Source organism: Zophobas morio, unplaced genomic scaffold, assembly GCF_036711695.1.
Source record: "Zophobas morio isolate AGI-343-1 ecotype UQ-CSIRO unplaced genomic scaffold, CSIRO_AGI_Zmor_V1 ptg000012l, whole genome shotgun sequence".
NCBI classification, from domain to species: Eukaryota; Metazoa; Arthropoda; class Insecta; order Coleoptera; family Tenebrionidae; genus Zophobas; species Zophobas morio.
In genome coordinates this window covers 5,270,706-5,283,486 of record NW_026972117.1, presented here as the reverse complement: position 1 = coordinate 5,283,486, position 12,781 = coordinate 5,270,706, and the positions used below count along the sequence as shown (strand labels likewise).

General features: G+C 29.4%; 1 protein-coding gene across 1 annotated transcript; it reads right to left on the bottom strand.

The window, feature by feature from the left end:
• LOC135128293 (dnaJ homolog subfamily C member 22) lies at positions 1-10,832 on the bottom strand. The gene is made up of 4 exons (XM_064055200.1): positions 10,178-10,832; positions 1,014-1,161; positions 547-955; positions 1-360 (listed from the first exon to the last, which is right to left on the bottom strand). Exons 1-4 carry the CDS (start codon positions 10,463-10,465, stop codon positions 84-86), a joined length of 1,122 nt encoding a protein of 373 aa, XP_063911270.1. The 5' UTR covers positions 10,466-10,832; the 3' UTR covers positions 1-83.
• Positions 10,833-12,781: the final 1,949 nt, after the last annotated feature.

Here is a 12,781-nt window from a genome sequence, read left to right as displayed (position 1 = left end):
TTTCTAAATAGACTGAATTTAATAAAATCTCAGATCATTAACACAATAAACTCATATATATTACAATAATTGACTCCGCTAGTTCAATCACTGGCGACAGACTTTTTATTTTTTCTCCTCCTTTTGGCTTTGATATTCGACAAAATGTCGTAAGCTTGCTGGATTTCCATAAACTTTTCCTGGGCGACTTTGCGCTGCTCGGGATCCTTCACTTTATCTGGGTGCCATTCTCTGCTCAGGGCCCGCCATTTGCTCGTGATTTCCGACTGACTCGACGATGGTCCCACCCCTAGGACCTTGTAAGCGTTTTGTTCGCCTTGGGGGTCTGATAGTTCGATGATCTGGCGCCATATTTCGTACCTAGAAAACAAAAATAAAAAATCAAAAACCAAAAATTTAGTTTTTTTGAAATAAATCGACACCCAGGTGTTGTCGCGACCAAACAACACCACCACCGTTCTAGTTAGACAATTCTAGCGCGACACGACGTGCCACACTTGCCCCCAATTCTGAAATCTATTTTCCAAAAATCGTCAAAATTCCTACCATCCGTGGTGCTGGGCGTACTGGTACGTGTCGTACAGCGACTGCTTCAAGTCCGTCCACCACGGCGACGTGAAAAAGTGATGTAAAGCCTCGTGCACTGGAATCTCGTCACCATTCGAGTCGGTAATTTTTCCGTTAAAGTAAAAGTACGACGACCACAACGCCACATACACCAAAGCACACAGAGTCAACGTGGTCACTCTCCGGGCGAAGCTCTTTGGCGTGCGCGGGGTCCTCCTCCACTGTTTGGAGAACGAGTCGAAGGTGAGCGCGGCGGTGAAGACCATCACGGTCAGCCAGACGTTCTCGTCGGGGAAGTACCATCGGGTGGTGTAGCTGCCGTAGGAGGCCGCCATGGTTAACCACAGTTGGCCGGTTTCTCGGCCGATGTTTCCGACCACCCAGACGCCTAAAAAGTTAATTGGTTGGGTTTTTGGGTAGAGTTCGTGATGGGTGATTGTTGTTACCGAGAGCCACGGCGAATGGAATAACCCAGTGGAAGATTTTCCAGTTGAAGCCGGCTATTTCGTCCTCGGGGATTGCCATGATTACGAGTTGACCCCACAGGTAGCCGACCATCACAGCTGAAATGAAGCGGCTGGTTGAGAACGGGGGCTAGAAGAGATTTTAGAGACGGTTAATATGTTTTTTTGAAATTTATTTTAGTATTATATGGTGGGTCTCCTAGGCCACTTCACTCATTCTAATGAACAGTGATTATCGATAATTTTCGAAACAATTTGATGCCGTTATTTTTTGCACAGTAAATACTTTTCAAATTGTATAAAATACCATGCTCTTGTACTTGTGGTTTATGAGTCCGCCTTGCTTAATAATATTTTATTTCATTATAAGATGATATATTAAAATAAACATTTTAAAAAAGTTTCATCAAGATCGCATCTGAAAAATCGAAAAGCCGAAAACTCTAAAATTCGAAAAGTCGAAAATTTGGAACCGCCAAAAATTGAAAAATCGAAAACTTGAAATATCGGAAAATCGAGAAATCGAAAAATAGAGATCGAAGCATTGATAATTTGGAAAATCGTGAAATTGAAGAATCGAAAAACTGAAAACTCCCGAAAATATTGAAAAATTGAGACCTCAAAACTAGAAAATCGAAAAATCGAAAAAGTGAAAAATCAAAAAAACGAGAAATCGAGAAATCGGAAAACCTGAAATTTAAAAAATCGTAAAATGCAAATATCAAAAACTGAAGAATAGAAAAATTGGAAAATCTCAAAATTCGAATATCGAAAAGTTGAACAATTAAAAAATTAAAAAATCCCAAAACTGAAACATCAAAAAACTGATAAATCGAAGGACCGAGAATTTGAAAAATCAAAATAGCCCAAAATTGAAAAATTAAAGTATTAAAAAAATTAAAAATTGAAAAAAAAGAAAATAGAAAAATTTAAATTTTACAAAAATCGATAAATCGTAAAATTGAAAAACTGAAAAAACGAAAAACTTAAAAACCGAAAAATTGAAAAATCTAAAAACTGTAGAATATAAAAAAATCTAAAAATTAAAATATCAAAACTCAATTATCGAAAAATTGAAAAAACGAAGAAAACTGAAATCGAAAAACGGAAGGTCGAGAAACCGAAACATCGAAAAGTCGAGAGATCCAGAATTCGAAAAATTGAAAAATTGCAATATCGAAACATTGAAAAATTGGAAAATCGAAAAATCGAAAAGCCGAAAAATCTAAAAGTCGAAAAGTCAAAAAAACCCAAATTGAAAAATTGAAATATTAAAAAAATGAAAAATTGAGAAATTGAAGTCGAGAAGTCGAAAAATCGAAAAATTGAGAAATCAAAATCGCTCAAAATTGAATAACTGAAAAAACGAAAAATTGAAAAATCGAAGAAAACTGAAACCGAAAAATCGAAAAATCGGGAAATCGGAAAATTGAAAATTTAAAAAGTCAAACAACTGAAAAATCGGGAAAAAGAAAAGTCGAGTAATTGAAACATCGAAAGGTCGAGAGATCGAGAAATCGAAAAATCGATAAACTAGTATATTAAACATTTAAAAATCGATCAATTGACATATAATTGAATCGAAGAATCGAAAAGCCTAAAAATCTAACATTCGAAAACTCGAAAAACCGGAAAATGGAAAATTTAGAACCGCCAAAAATTAAAAAATCATAAAACTGAAATAATCGAAAATTAAGAAAAAAAAGAAATCGAAGAATTCAAAAAGTGAAATATCGAAAAATTGGAAAATCTAAACTTGAAAAATTGGGAAACTGAAAAATAAAAAAAAATCAAAAATTAAAATCGAAAAACTAAAATATCAAAAAGTTGAGGAACTGAAAAATTGAAAAATCAAAGAAAAATGGAAAAACTGAAAAATCGAACAAACGGAAAGTCGAAAAATCGAAGATGTAGTCCAAAATCAAAAAATTGTGATACCAAAAAATTCGAGAAACTCGATATATCAAGAAATCGAAAAATAAGAAGCTGAAAAATTGGAAAGTTAAAATATCAAAAATTGAAAAATAGAAAAATTGGAAAATCGCAAAATTTAAATATCGGAAAGTTGAAAAATCTAGGAAAATTGAAGAATTGAAAAATGCCAAAAATTGAAAAAACAAAAAATTAAAAATTGAAAAATTAAGACAAAAAAAAATGAAAAGTGGAGAAATCGAAAAGTCTAGAAATCGAAAAATCCAGAAGTCACAAAGGCTCAAAATCGAGAAATTAAAAATCGAAAAATTTAAATTTTACAAAAATCGAAAAACCGAAACATCTATTGAAAAACTGGAAAATTAAAAATTTAAAAGAATCGAAAAATTAAAATATCAAAACTCAAATATGGAAAAACCGGAGAATCAAAGATTTAGAACCGCCAAAAATTGAAAAATCGCAAAACTGGAATATAGGCAAATTGAGAAACCGAAACTTGAAAAATCGAGAAACTGAAAAATCAAACGGGAAATCGAAAAATCGAAACGTAAAAACTCGATACATCAAGAAATCGAAAAATGAAAAGCTGAAAAATCGAAATATTTAAAAACCCAAAAAGTGAAAATTGGAAAGTTAAGATATCAAAAGTTGAAAAATAGAAAAATTGGAAAATCGCCCAATTTAAATATCGAAAAGTTGAAAAATCTAGGAAGAAAATTGAAGAATTGAAAAACTAAGAAATGTCAAAATGCCCAAAATTGAAAAAACGAAAAATTAAAAATTAAAAAATGAATACATTAAAAAAATGAAAAGTAGAGAAATCGAAAAATCCAGAAATCACAATACCTCAAAATCGAAAAATTAAAAATTGAAAAATTTAAATTTTACAAAAATCGAAAAACCGAAATATGTATTGAAAAACTGGAAAATCGAAAAATTTAAAAGACTCGAAAAACGAGAATATCAAGACTCAAATATGGAAAAACCGAAAAATCAAAGATTTAGAACCGTCAAAAATTGAAAAATCGCAAAACTGAAATATAGGAAAATTGAGAAACCGAAAAATAAGAAAATCGAAACATCGAAAATTTAAAAAAATTAAAAAATGGAAGAATCCAAAAACTGAAAAATCGCAAAAATTGAAATATCGAAAAATAGAAAAATCGAAGCTTGAAAAATCGAGAAACTGAAAATGAAAAAAAATAAAAAAGGGAAAATCAAAAATTAAAATCGACAAACTAAAATATCAAAAAATTGAAGCATTGAAAAATTGAAAAATCAAAGAAGAATGGAAAAACTGAAAAATTGAACAAACGGGAAATCGAAAAATCGAACTAGTCCAAAGCCAAAAAATTCGAGAAACTCAACAATTGAAAAATCGAAACGTAAAAACTCGATAAATCAAAAAATCGAAAAATGAAAAGCTGATAAATCGAAATATTAAAAAACCCAAAAAGTGAAAAATTTGAAAGTTAAGATATCAAAAATTGAAAAATAGAAAAATTGGAAAATCGCAAAATTTAAATATCGAAAAGTTGAAAAATCTAGGAAAATTGAAGAATTGAAAAACTGAGAAATGTCAAAATGCCCAAAATTGAAAAAACAAAAAATAAAAAATTGAAAAATTAAGACATTAAAAAAATGAGCAGAGAAATCGAAAAGTTGAGAAATCGAAAAATCCAGAAATCACAATGGCTCAAAATCGAGAAATTAAAAATCGAAAAATTAAAATATCAAAACTCAAATATCGGAAAACGGAAAAATCGAAAATTTAAAAAATTAAAAACCTGAAAAATCGAAAAATCGAGAATGGAAACATCGAAAGGTCGAGTGATCTAGAAATACAAAAATCACAAAATTGAATAATATGAAAGTCGAAAAGTTAAAAAGTCGAAAAATCGAGAAATCGAAAAGTCAAGAAAACCTGAAAAATCGAAAAATTAAAATACCAAAACTTAAATTTCGAAAAACTGGAAAATCGAAGAAAAAGAAAAGTCGAGAAATTGAGAATTCGAAAACTCGAAAAATTGCAATATCGAAACATTGAAAAATTGGAAAATCAAAAAATCGAAAAGCCGAAAAATGTAAAAGTCGAAAAGTCGAAAAACCGAAAAATCGAAAATTTAGAACCGCCAAAATTGAAAAATTGAAATATTAAAAAAATGAAATATTGAGAAATTGAAAAGTCGAGAAGTCGAAAAATCGAAAAATTGAGAAATCACAACAGCTCAATATCGAAAAATTAAAAATTGGAAAATTTAAGTTTTGCAAAAATCAATAAATCGAATGACTGAAAAAACGAAAAATTGAAAAATCGAAGAAAACTGAAACCGAAAAACGGAAATCGGAATCGGGAAATCGGAAAATCGAAAATTTAAAAAGTCAAACTCCTGAAATATCGAAAAATCCAAGAATGGAAAGATTGAAAAATCGAGAAAAAGAAAAGTCGAGTAATTGAAAGAAATCGAAAAATCGATAAACTAATATATTAAACATTTAAAAATCGAAAAATTGACATATCGAAACATTGAAAAATTGGAAAATCGAAAAATCGAAAAGCCTAAAAATCTAACATTCGAAAAGTCGAAAAACCGGAAAATCGAAAATTTAGAACCGCCAAAAATTGAAAAATCGTAAAATTGAAATATAGGAAAATTGAGAAACCGAAAAATAAGAACAGCGAAACATTTAAAATTTAAGAAAATGAGAAATTGAAGGAAGAATCCAAAAACTGAAAAATCCCAAAACTGAAATATCGAAAAATTGAAAAATCTAAACTTGAAAAATCGGAAAACTGGAATATCAAAAAGTTGAAGAATAGAAAAATTGAAAATTCAAAGACGAATGGAAAAACTGAAAAATCGAACAAACGGAAAGTCGAAAAATCGAAGATATAGTCCAAAATCAAAAAATTGTGATACCAAAAATTCGAGAAACTCGATAAAATGAAAAGCTGAAAAATCGAAATATTAAAAAACCCAAAAAGTGAAAATTTACAAAGTTAAAAATATCAAAAATTGAAAAAAAGAAAAATTGGAAAATCGTAGAATTTAAATATTGAAAAGTTGAAAAATCTAGGAAAATTGAAGAGTCGAAAAATTGAGAAATGTCAAAATGCCTATAATTGAAAAAACGAAAAATTAAAAATTGAAAAATTAATACATTAAAAAAATGGAAAGTAGAGAAATCGAAAAGTCGAGAAATCGAAAAATCCAGAAATCACAATGACTCAAAATCGAGAAATTAAAAATTGACAAATTTAAATTTTACAAAAATCGAAAAACCGAAATATGTACCGAAAAACTGGAAAATTGAAAAATTTAAAAGAATCGAAAAATTAAAATATCAAAACTCAAATATGGAAAAACCGGAAAATCAAAGATTTAGAACCGCCAAAAATTGAAAAATCTCAAAACTGAAATATAGGAAAATTGCGAAACCGAAAAATAAGAAAATCGAAACATCGAAAATTAAAAAAAAATTAAAAAATGGAAGAATACAAAAACTGAAAAATCGCAAAAATTGAAATATCGAAAAATAGAAAAATCGAAGCTTGAAAAATCGAGAAACTGAAAAATGAAAAAAAAATAAAAAAGGGAAAACCAAAAATTAAAATCGACAAACTAAAATATCAAAAAATTGAAGCATTGAAAAATTGAAAAATCAAAGAAGAATGGAAAAACTGAAAAATTGAACAAACGGGAAATCGAAAAATCGAACTAGTCCAAAGCCAAAAAATTCGAGAAACTCAACAATTGAAAAATCGAAACGTAAAAACTCGATAAATCAAAAAATCGAAAAATGAATAGCTGAAAAATCGAAATATTAAAAAACCCAAAAAGTGAAAAATTTGAAAGTTAAGATATCAAAAATTGAAAAATAGAAAAATTGGAAAATCGCAAAATTTAAATATCGAAAAGTTGAAAAATCTAGGAAAATTGAAGAATTAAAAAACTGAGAAATGTCAAAATGCCCAAAATTGAAAAAACAAAAAATAAAAAATTGAAAAATTAAGACATTAAAAAAATGAGCAGAGAAATCGAAAAGTTGAGAAATCGAAAAATCCAGAAATCACAATGGCTCAAAATCGAGAAATTAAAAATCAAAAAATTAAAATATCAAAACTCAAATATGGGAAAACGGAAAAATCGAAAATTTAAAAAATTAAAAACCTGAAAAATCGAAAAATCGAGAATGGAAACATCGAAAGGTCGAGTGATCTAGAAATACAAAAATCACAAAATTGAATAATATGAAAGTCGAAAAGTTAAAAAGTCGAAAAATCGAGAAATCGAAAAGTCAAGAAAACCTGAAAAATCGAAAAATTAAAATACCAAAACTTAAATTTCGAAAAACTGGAAAATCGAAGAAAAACTGAGAAATCGGAAAACGGAAAAATCGAAAAGTCGAAAAATCGAAGAAGTGAAAGATCTAAAAATCGAGAAATATATAGAAAAATCGAGAAATCGAAACACGGTCGAGATCCGAGAAATAGGAAAATCGAATAATCTTAAAGTCGGAAAGTCAAAAAGTAGAAAAATTGAGAAATCGAAAAGTTGAGAATTTAGAAACGCTAAAAAACGAAAACTTAAAAACCAAAAAATTGAAAAATCGAACAAAAATGAAAAATTGAGAAATTGGAAAATCAAAAAATTAAAAATTCGAGAAATTAAAAATATCAAAAAATTGAAGAATCGAAAAATTGAAAAAAAAAAATTTAAAACTCAAACATCGAAAAACTGATAAAACTGTAAATCGAAAAATTGAAAAATAAAGAAAAATTAAAGAACTAAAAAATTGAGAAATCGAAAAATTGACTAAATGAAACATCTAGAAGTCGAAACATCTAAATAGCCCAAAATCGAAAATTAAAAATCGACAATTTTGAAAAATTTAAATTAAGAAAAATATGGAAACTTCGAGACTCGATAAATCGAGAAATCGCAAAATTGATAAACTGAAAAATCGAAATACTCAAAAATCGAAAAAGTGAAAAATCGAAACGTTGAAATATCGAGAAATCGAAACTCAAAAGATTGAAAAATCAAAAAATCGAGAAGTCGAAAAATCTAAATGGTCCAGAATCGAAAAAACGATAATTATAACTGAAAAATTTAAAATAAAAACAAATCGATTAATAAGAAAATTGAAAAATTGAAAATTCCAAATATCGAAAAATTGAAGAACCGAAAAATTGAAAAATTCCAAAACTCAAATATCAAAATACTGATAAAACGATCAATCGAAAAACCGAAAAATCTAAAAAATTGAGGAATCGAAAAACGGGAAAATCCAAAAACTGAAATATCGAAAACTTGAGAAATCAAAAAACCGAAAAATCGAGAAATTAAAAATATCAAAAAATTGAATAATCGAAAAATTGAAAAACATTTTAAAACTCAAATATCGAAAAATTGATAGAATCATAAATCGAAAAATTGAAAAATAAAGACAAATTGAAGAATCGAAACCTTGACTAATTGAAACATCAAGAAATCGAAACATCAAAACAGTCCAAAATCGAAAATTAAAAATAGAAAATTTTGAAAAATTTAAATTAAGAAAAAATCGAAACATCGAAACTCGATAAATCGAGAAATCGCGAAATTGATAAACTGAAAAACCGGAATATTTAAAAATCGAAAAGTTGAAACACCAAAAATTAGGGAATTCAAAAATTGAAAGTTCCTAAAATTCAAATATCGAAAATCGAAAAATCGAAGAAATATTGAATATCTAAAAATTGAAATATCGAGAAATCGAAAAATGTAAATACTCTAGAATCGAAAAAACGGAAAATTAAAAAGTGAAAAATTTAAGTAAAAAAAATTGATAAATAGAAAAATTGAAAGATCGAAAAATTAAAATATCAAAAAATTTAAGAGCGGAAAAATTTAAAAATTGGAGAATCAAAAAAACGAAAATCAAGAAATCGAAAAAAAGAAAAATGTTTATAAGCGATTTACCATACTTCCACTAGCCTTAAAGCGTTTGCAAGATTTCAAAGCATTTGAATTTGCAATTTCAAGTTGGATTGTAAAATCTTGTTAAACAATCTTTTTTCCAAAAAGCTAAATGCCTACAATAAAAACTCAACACGGGTTCATAAACCACAAGTAGAGGAGTTGTTACTTTACAAAATTAAAATAACATTATATTGCTATTATAAAATTTGGAGATGGATTTTATTATGTGTGGGGATGACCAGTACAATTTTTCGATATGTTAAAAATCACCCAGTATAACATCATCACAGTACACATTAACAAAATCTATCACAATTTATACATTAATAACGTAATTAGATTGCAATTTCCTCTTAATTACGATGAGCACGTGTGGTCGAACAAAACATAAATTTCAAGCTCAAAGTACCAACTTTTTAACTACCTCATAAGTACCAACTTACATAATGTGACTTAAGTACAACGCAACCTTGAAAGTTACGGATTCCAAGAAATTTGAAAACAGGTCTGCCAATTTAATTTCAACTTGGTGCAACCCAACCTAATTTAATTAAGCGGGCAACAATGCAAATGTGTTAAATAACATTTAAAATTTGATTTATATCTGTTTGGGGTTTATTTGACTTTATTAAACGAGGGTTTTATCGGGCTTACGTTACATATGAAGTAAACAGTCAATTAACTTTTTTCTCTTTAAATTCATATTTTACATGTTATTACAGTCATTAACAAGGCGAAAACCTTGAACTTGAACCAGAATAAACTTTCATGGATGTGGGGACGCGCAACGTAGTTGAGCGACTCGGTTTTTCAAGTTAGTACTAAAGATTTCAGAATTTACCTAACATCACTGAAAATTGGCACTTTTTCGTCTATGATTTTTCATAAGTGGGTCGGGATTCTACCTGTACCGGTACTGGGTCATCTGGGGTCCGACATTAACCCAAATGGTACTAAAAATTGTACGCAGTCACTCAAAACCCATTAAAATGACCATTAAATTTAACAACCAAACCTAAATTAGTTTCGAAGTATAGTACCACCTGTAGAAAATCTAATTGTTGCTACTTCACATGTTCTAGATATTATAGCATAGATAAGGAACTGATAACACCAGCAGTGCAATTACGTCACACATATTCTTTCTACTAGTCATCAGAGTACAATATGTTAGTACTTCTTGGTACCAAAACCAATTTTCACCCTTTTTTCTCAACTACAAAAGGTAAAAAATTCCAAAAAGAGTACCTTCCTGTTCTTCCTCATCCTCTCCCCCAGCTCCTCCAAAAACTTCGGGTCCTCATTGCAGTCCCTCACGTACCTCGGGATCTTGGTAACGTCCGCCAGCCACCCCAACCCATAACCTCCCAGGGTACTCCAAGTCAAAAACGCGTGGGCATCCCTCTCCAAATAAAACAAATGCAGCCCGAAAATCCCCCCGAACAACCAACACAAATACGCCCACAAAATACTTTTTCGCCCCTTGACTCTCTGCATTTTCGCAGTTTCGACTAACGACTTTACAAACACGTCCATGTAGATAACACAAACAACAACATATCACAATCACGGTTTTCTGCACTGCGCCGATTTTGAAAACATTTCTGGCTTAAGTCACCATTTGCGGCTGAGGGTGGCGTTTAGTCGCAATTTTGCATATTCGGGCACAGGTTCATTGAACGCACTGGTCTGATAGAATTGTTGAACTGAAGATTGAGACGGTTGATTCACGCTAGGTGGTAGGAGGATGTACACGTAGCTTCGTGCCGTTGGGTCGTCAGGTGAGTGCGTTCGTGGAGTTACGGTACTTGATGGTCGATGGGTTTGTTGTATGGGTGGAATTGGGTGATACGGTTTGACTGCGGTTAGGTTTGACCTTCCGGTGGTGACGGTGGTTGAGTAAATGAGGTGAAAATTTGTTTAATTAGGTATTGTGTGTTATCTAGTGTAACAATTTGTACTTGTTTTATTAAAGGTTTAAATATTTATCTATTTAATTTTTCTAGTTAAGAGAGTGTTTATTTAATGTGGAAACTAAGCAAGCTTATACAAAATCCACAATGGGTGATGAGGTTCTCTTAATGAAAATTTGTTATTCACATTTTGGAAACCTTGAATTCCGAAACTGGTCTAAAAATTTGAATTTCTGACAGAAAGGAGCACAATTTTACAACAATCTCTTTGGTAGTTTCATTAATCGTTATTAAAATATATTCCTTTATCTTTTTCAGTTAGCTGTTAACAATATTTTTAAGGAACGTACTTTGGTTGTATTGTTGGTTGCATAATCACAAAGTGAAGAATAGTTTTGGAATGCATGTCCAAAAAAAACTGAAAAGGCAAAATAATTTTTCAATAACTCTTCAAATGACCGCAGAAAACGAAAAAATAATTGCCAAAAGTTAAAACTGCCTCCATTCGAACAGAAAAAATATTTACTGATGGGAAATTTTGAGTAAATTATTAATTCAAAATCATTTTCGTAATAATTCTTCAAATAATTGCGGAAAACGGGAAAAAGTTCAAAAAAATTTCCAAAAAATATTAAAATGGGTCCCATTTGAATAGACAAAATTACTGCCTTATAGAGATTTTTCTGTAACTCAAGAATTTGAAGCAATTTTATTCCAAAATTTTCAAACAAGTGGAAAAAACGCAAAATAATTTCCCACAAGTTTCCAACAAAAAGGTGAACATGCCTCTATGAGTAAATTATCAATTTAAAATCATTTTCGTAATAATTCTTCAAATAACTGCGGAAAACGGGAAAAAAAGTGCTAAAAAATTTCCAAAAAATGTTAAAATGGGTCCTATTTGAATAGACAAAATTACTGCCTTATAGAGATTTTTCTGTAACTCAAGAATTTAAAGCAATTTTATTCCAAAATTTTCAAATAAGTGCAAAAAACGTAAAATAATTTCCAACAAGTTTCCAACAAAAATGTGAAAATGCCTCTATTCCAACAGGAAATCTTCAATAAATTTTCAATCCAAAGTCATTTTCATTGTAATTCTTTAAATAACCCCCTAAAAACGTCAAAATAATTTCCAAAATTTTTCAAAAAAAAACTTAAAACGCAAAATAGTTTTTGAATAATTCTTCAAATAACCGCACAAAACGAAAAAATAATTGCCAAAAGTTAAAACTGGCTCCATTCGAACAGAAAAAATATTTACTGATGGGAAGTTTTGAGTAAATTATTAATTTCAAATCATTTTCGTAATAATTCTTCAAATAACTGCGGAAAACGGGAAAAAAGTTCCAAAAAATTTCCAAAAAATGTTAAAATGGGTCCTATCTGAATAGACAAAATTACTGCCTTATAGAGATTTTTCTGTAACTCTAGAATTTGAAGCAAATTTGTTCCAAAATTTTTAAAAAGTGCAAAAAACGCAAAATAATTTCCAATAAGTTTCCAATAAAAAGGTGAAAATGCCTCTATTCCAACAGGAAATTTTCAATAAATTTTCAATCCAAAGTCATTTTCATTGTAATTCTTTAAATAACCCCCTAAAAACGTCAAAATAATTTCCAAAATTTTTCAAAAAAAAACTTAAAACGCAAAATAGTTTTTCAATAATTCTTCAAATAACCGCACAAAACGAAAAAATAATTGCCAAAAGTTAAAACTGGCTCCATTCGAACAGAAAAAATATTTACTGATGGGAAGTTTTGAGTAAATTATTAATTTCAAATCATTTTCGTAATAATTCTTCAAATAACTGCGGAAAACGGGAAAAAAGTTCCAAAAAATTTCCAAAAAATGTTAAAATGGGTCCTATCTGAATAGACAAAATTACTGCCTTATAGAGATTTTTCTGTAACTCTAGAATTTGAAGCAAATTTGTTCC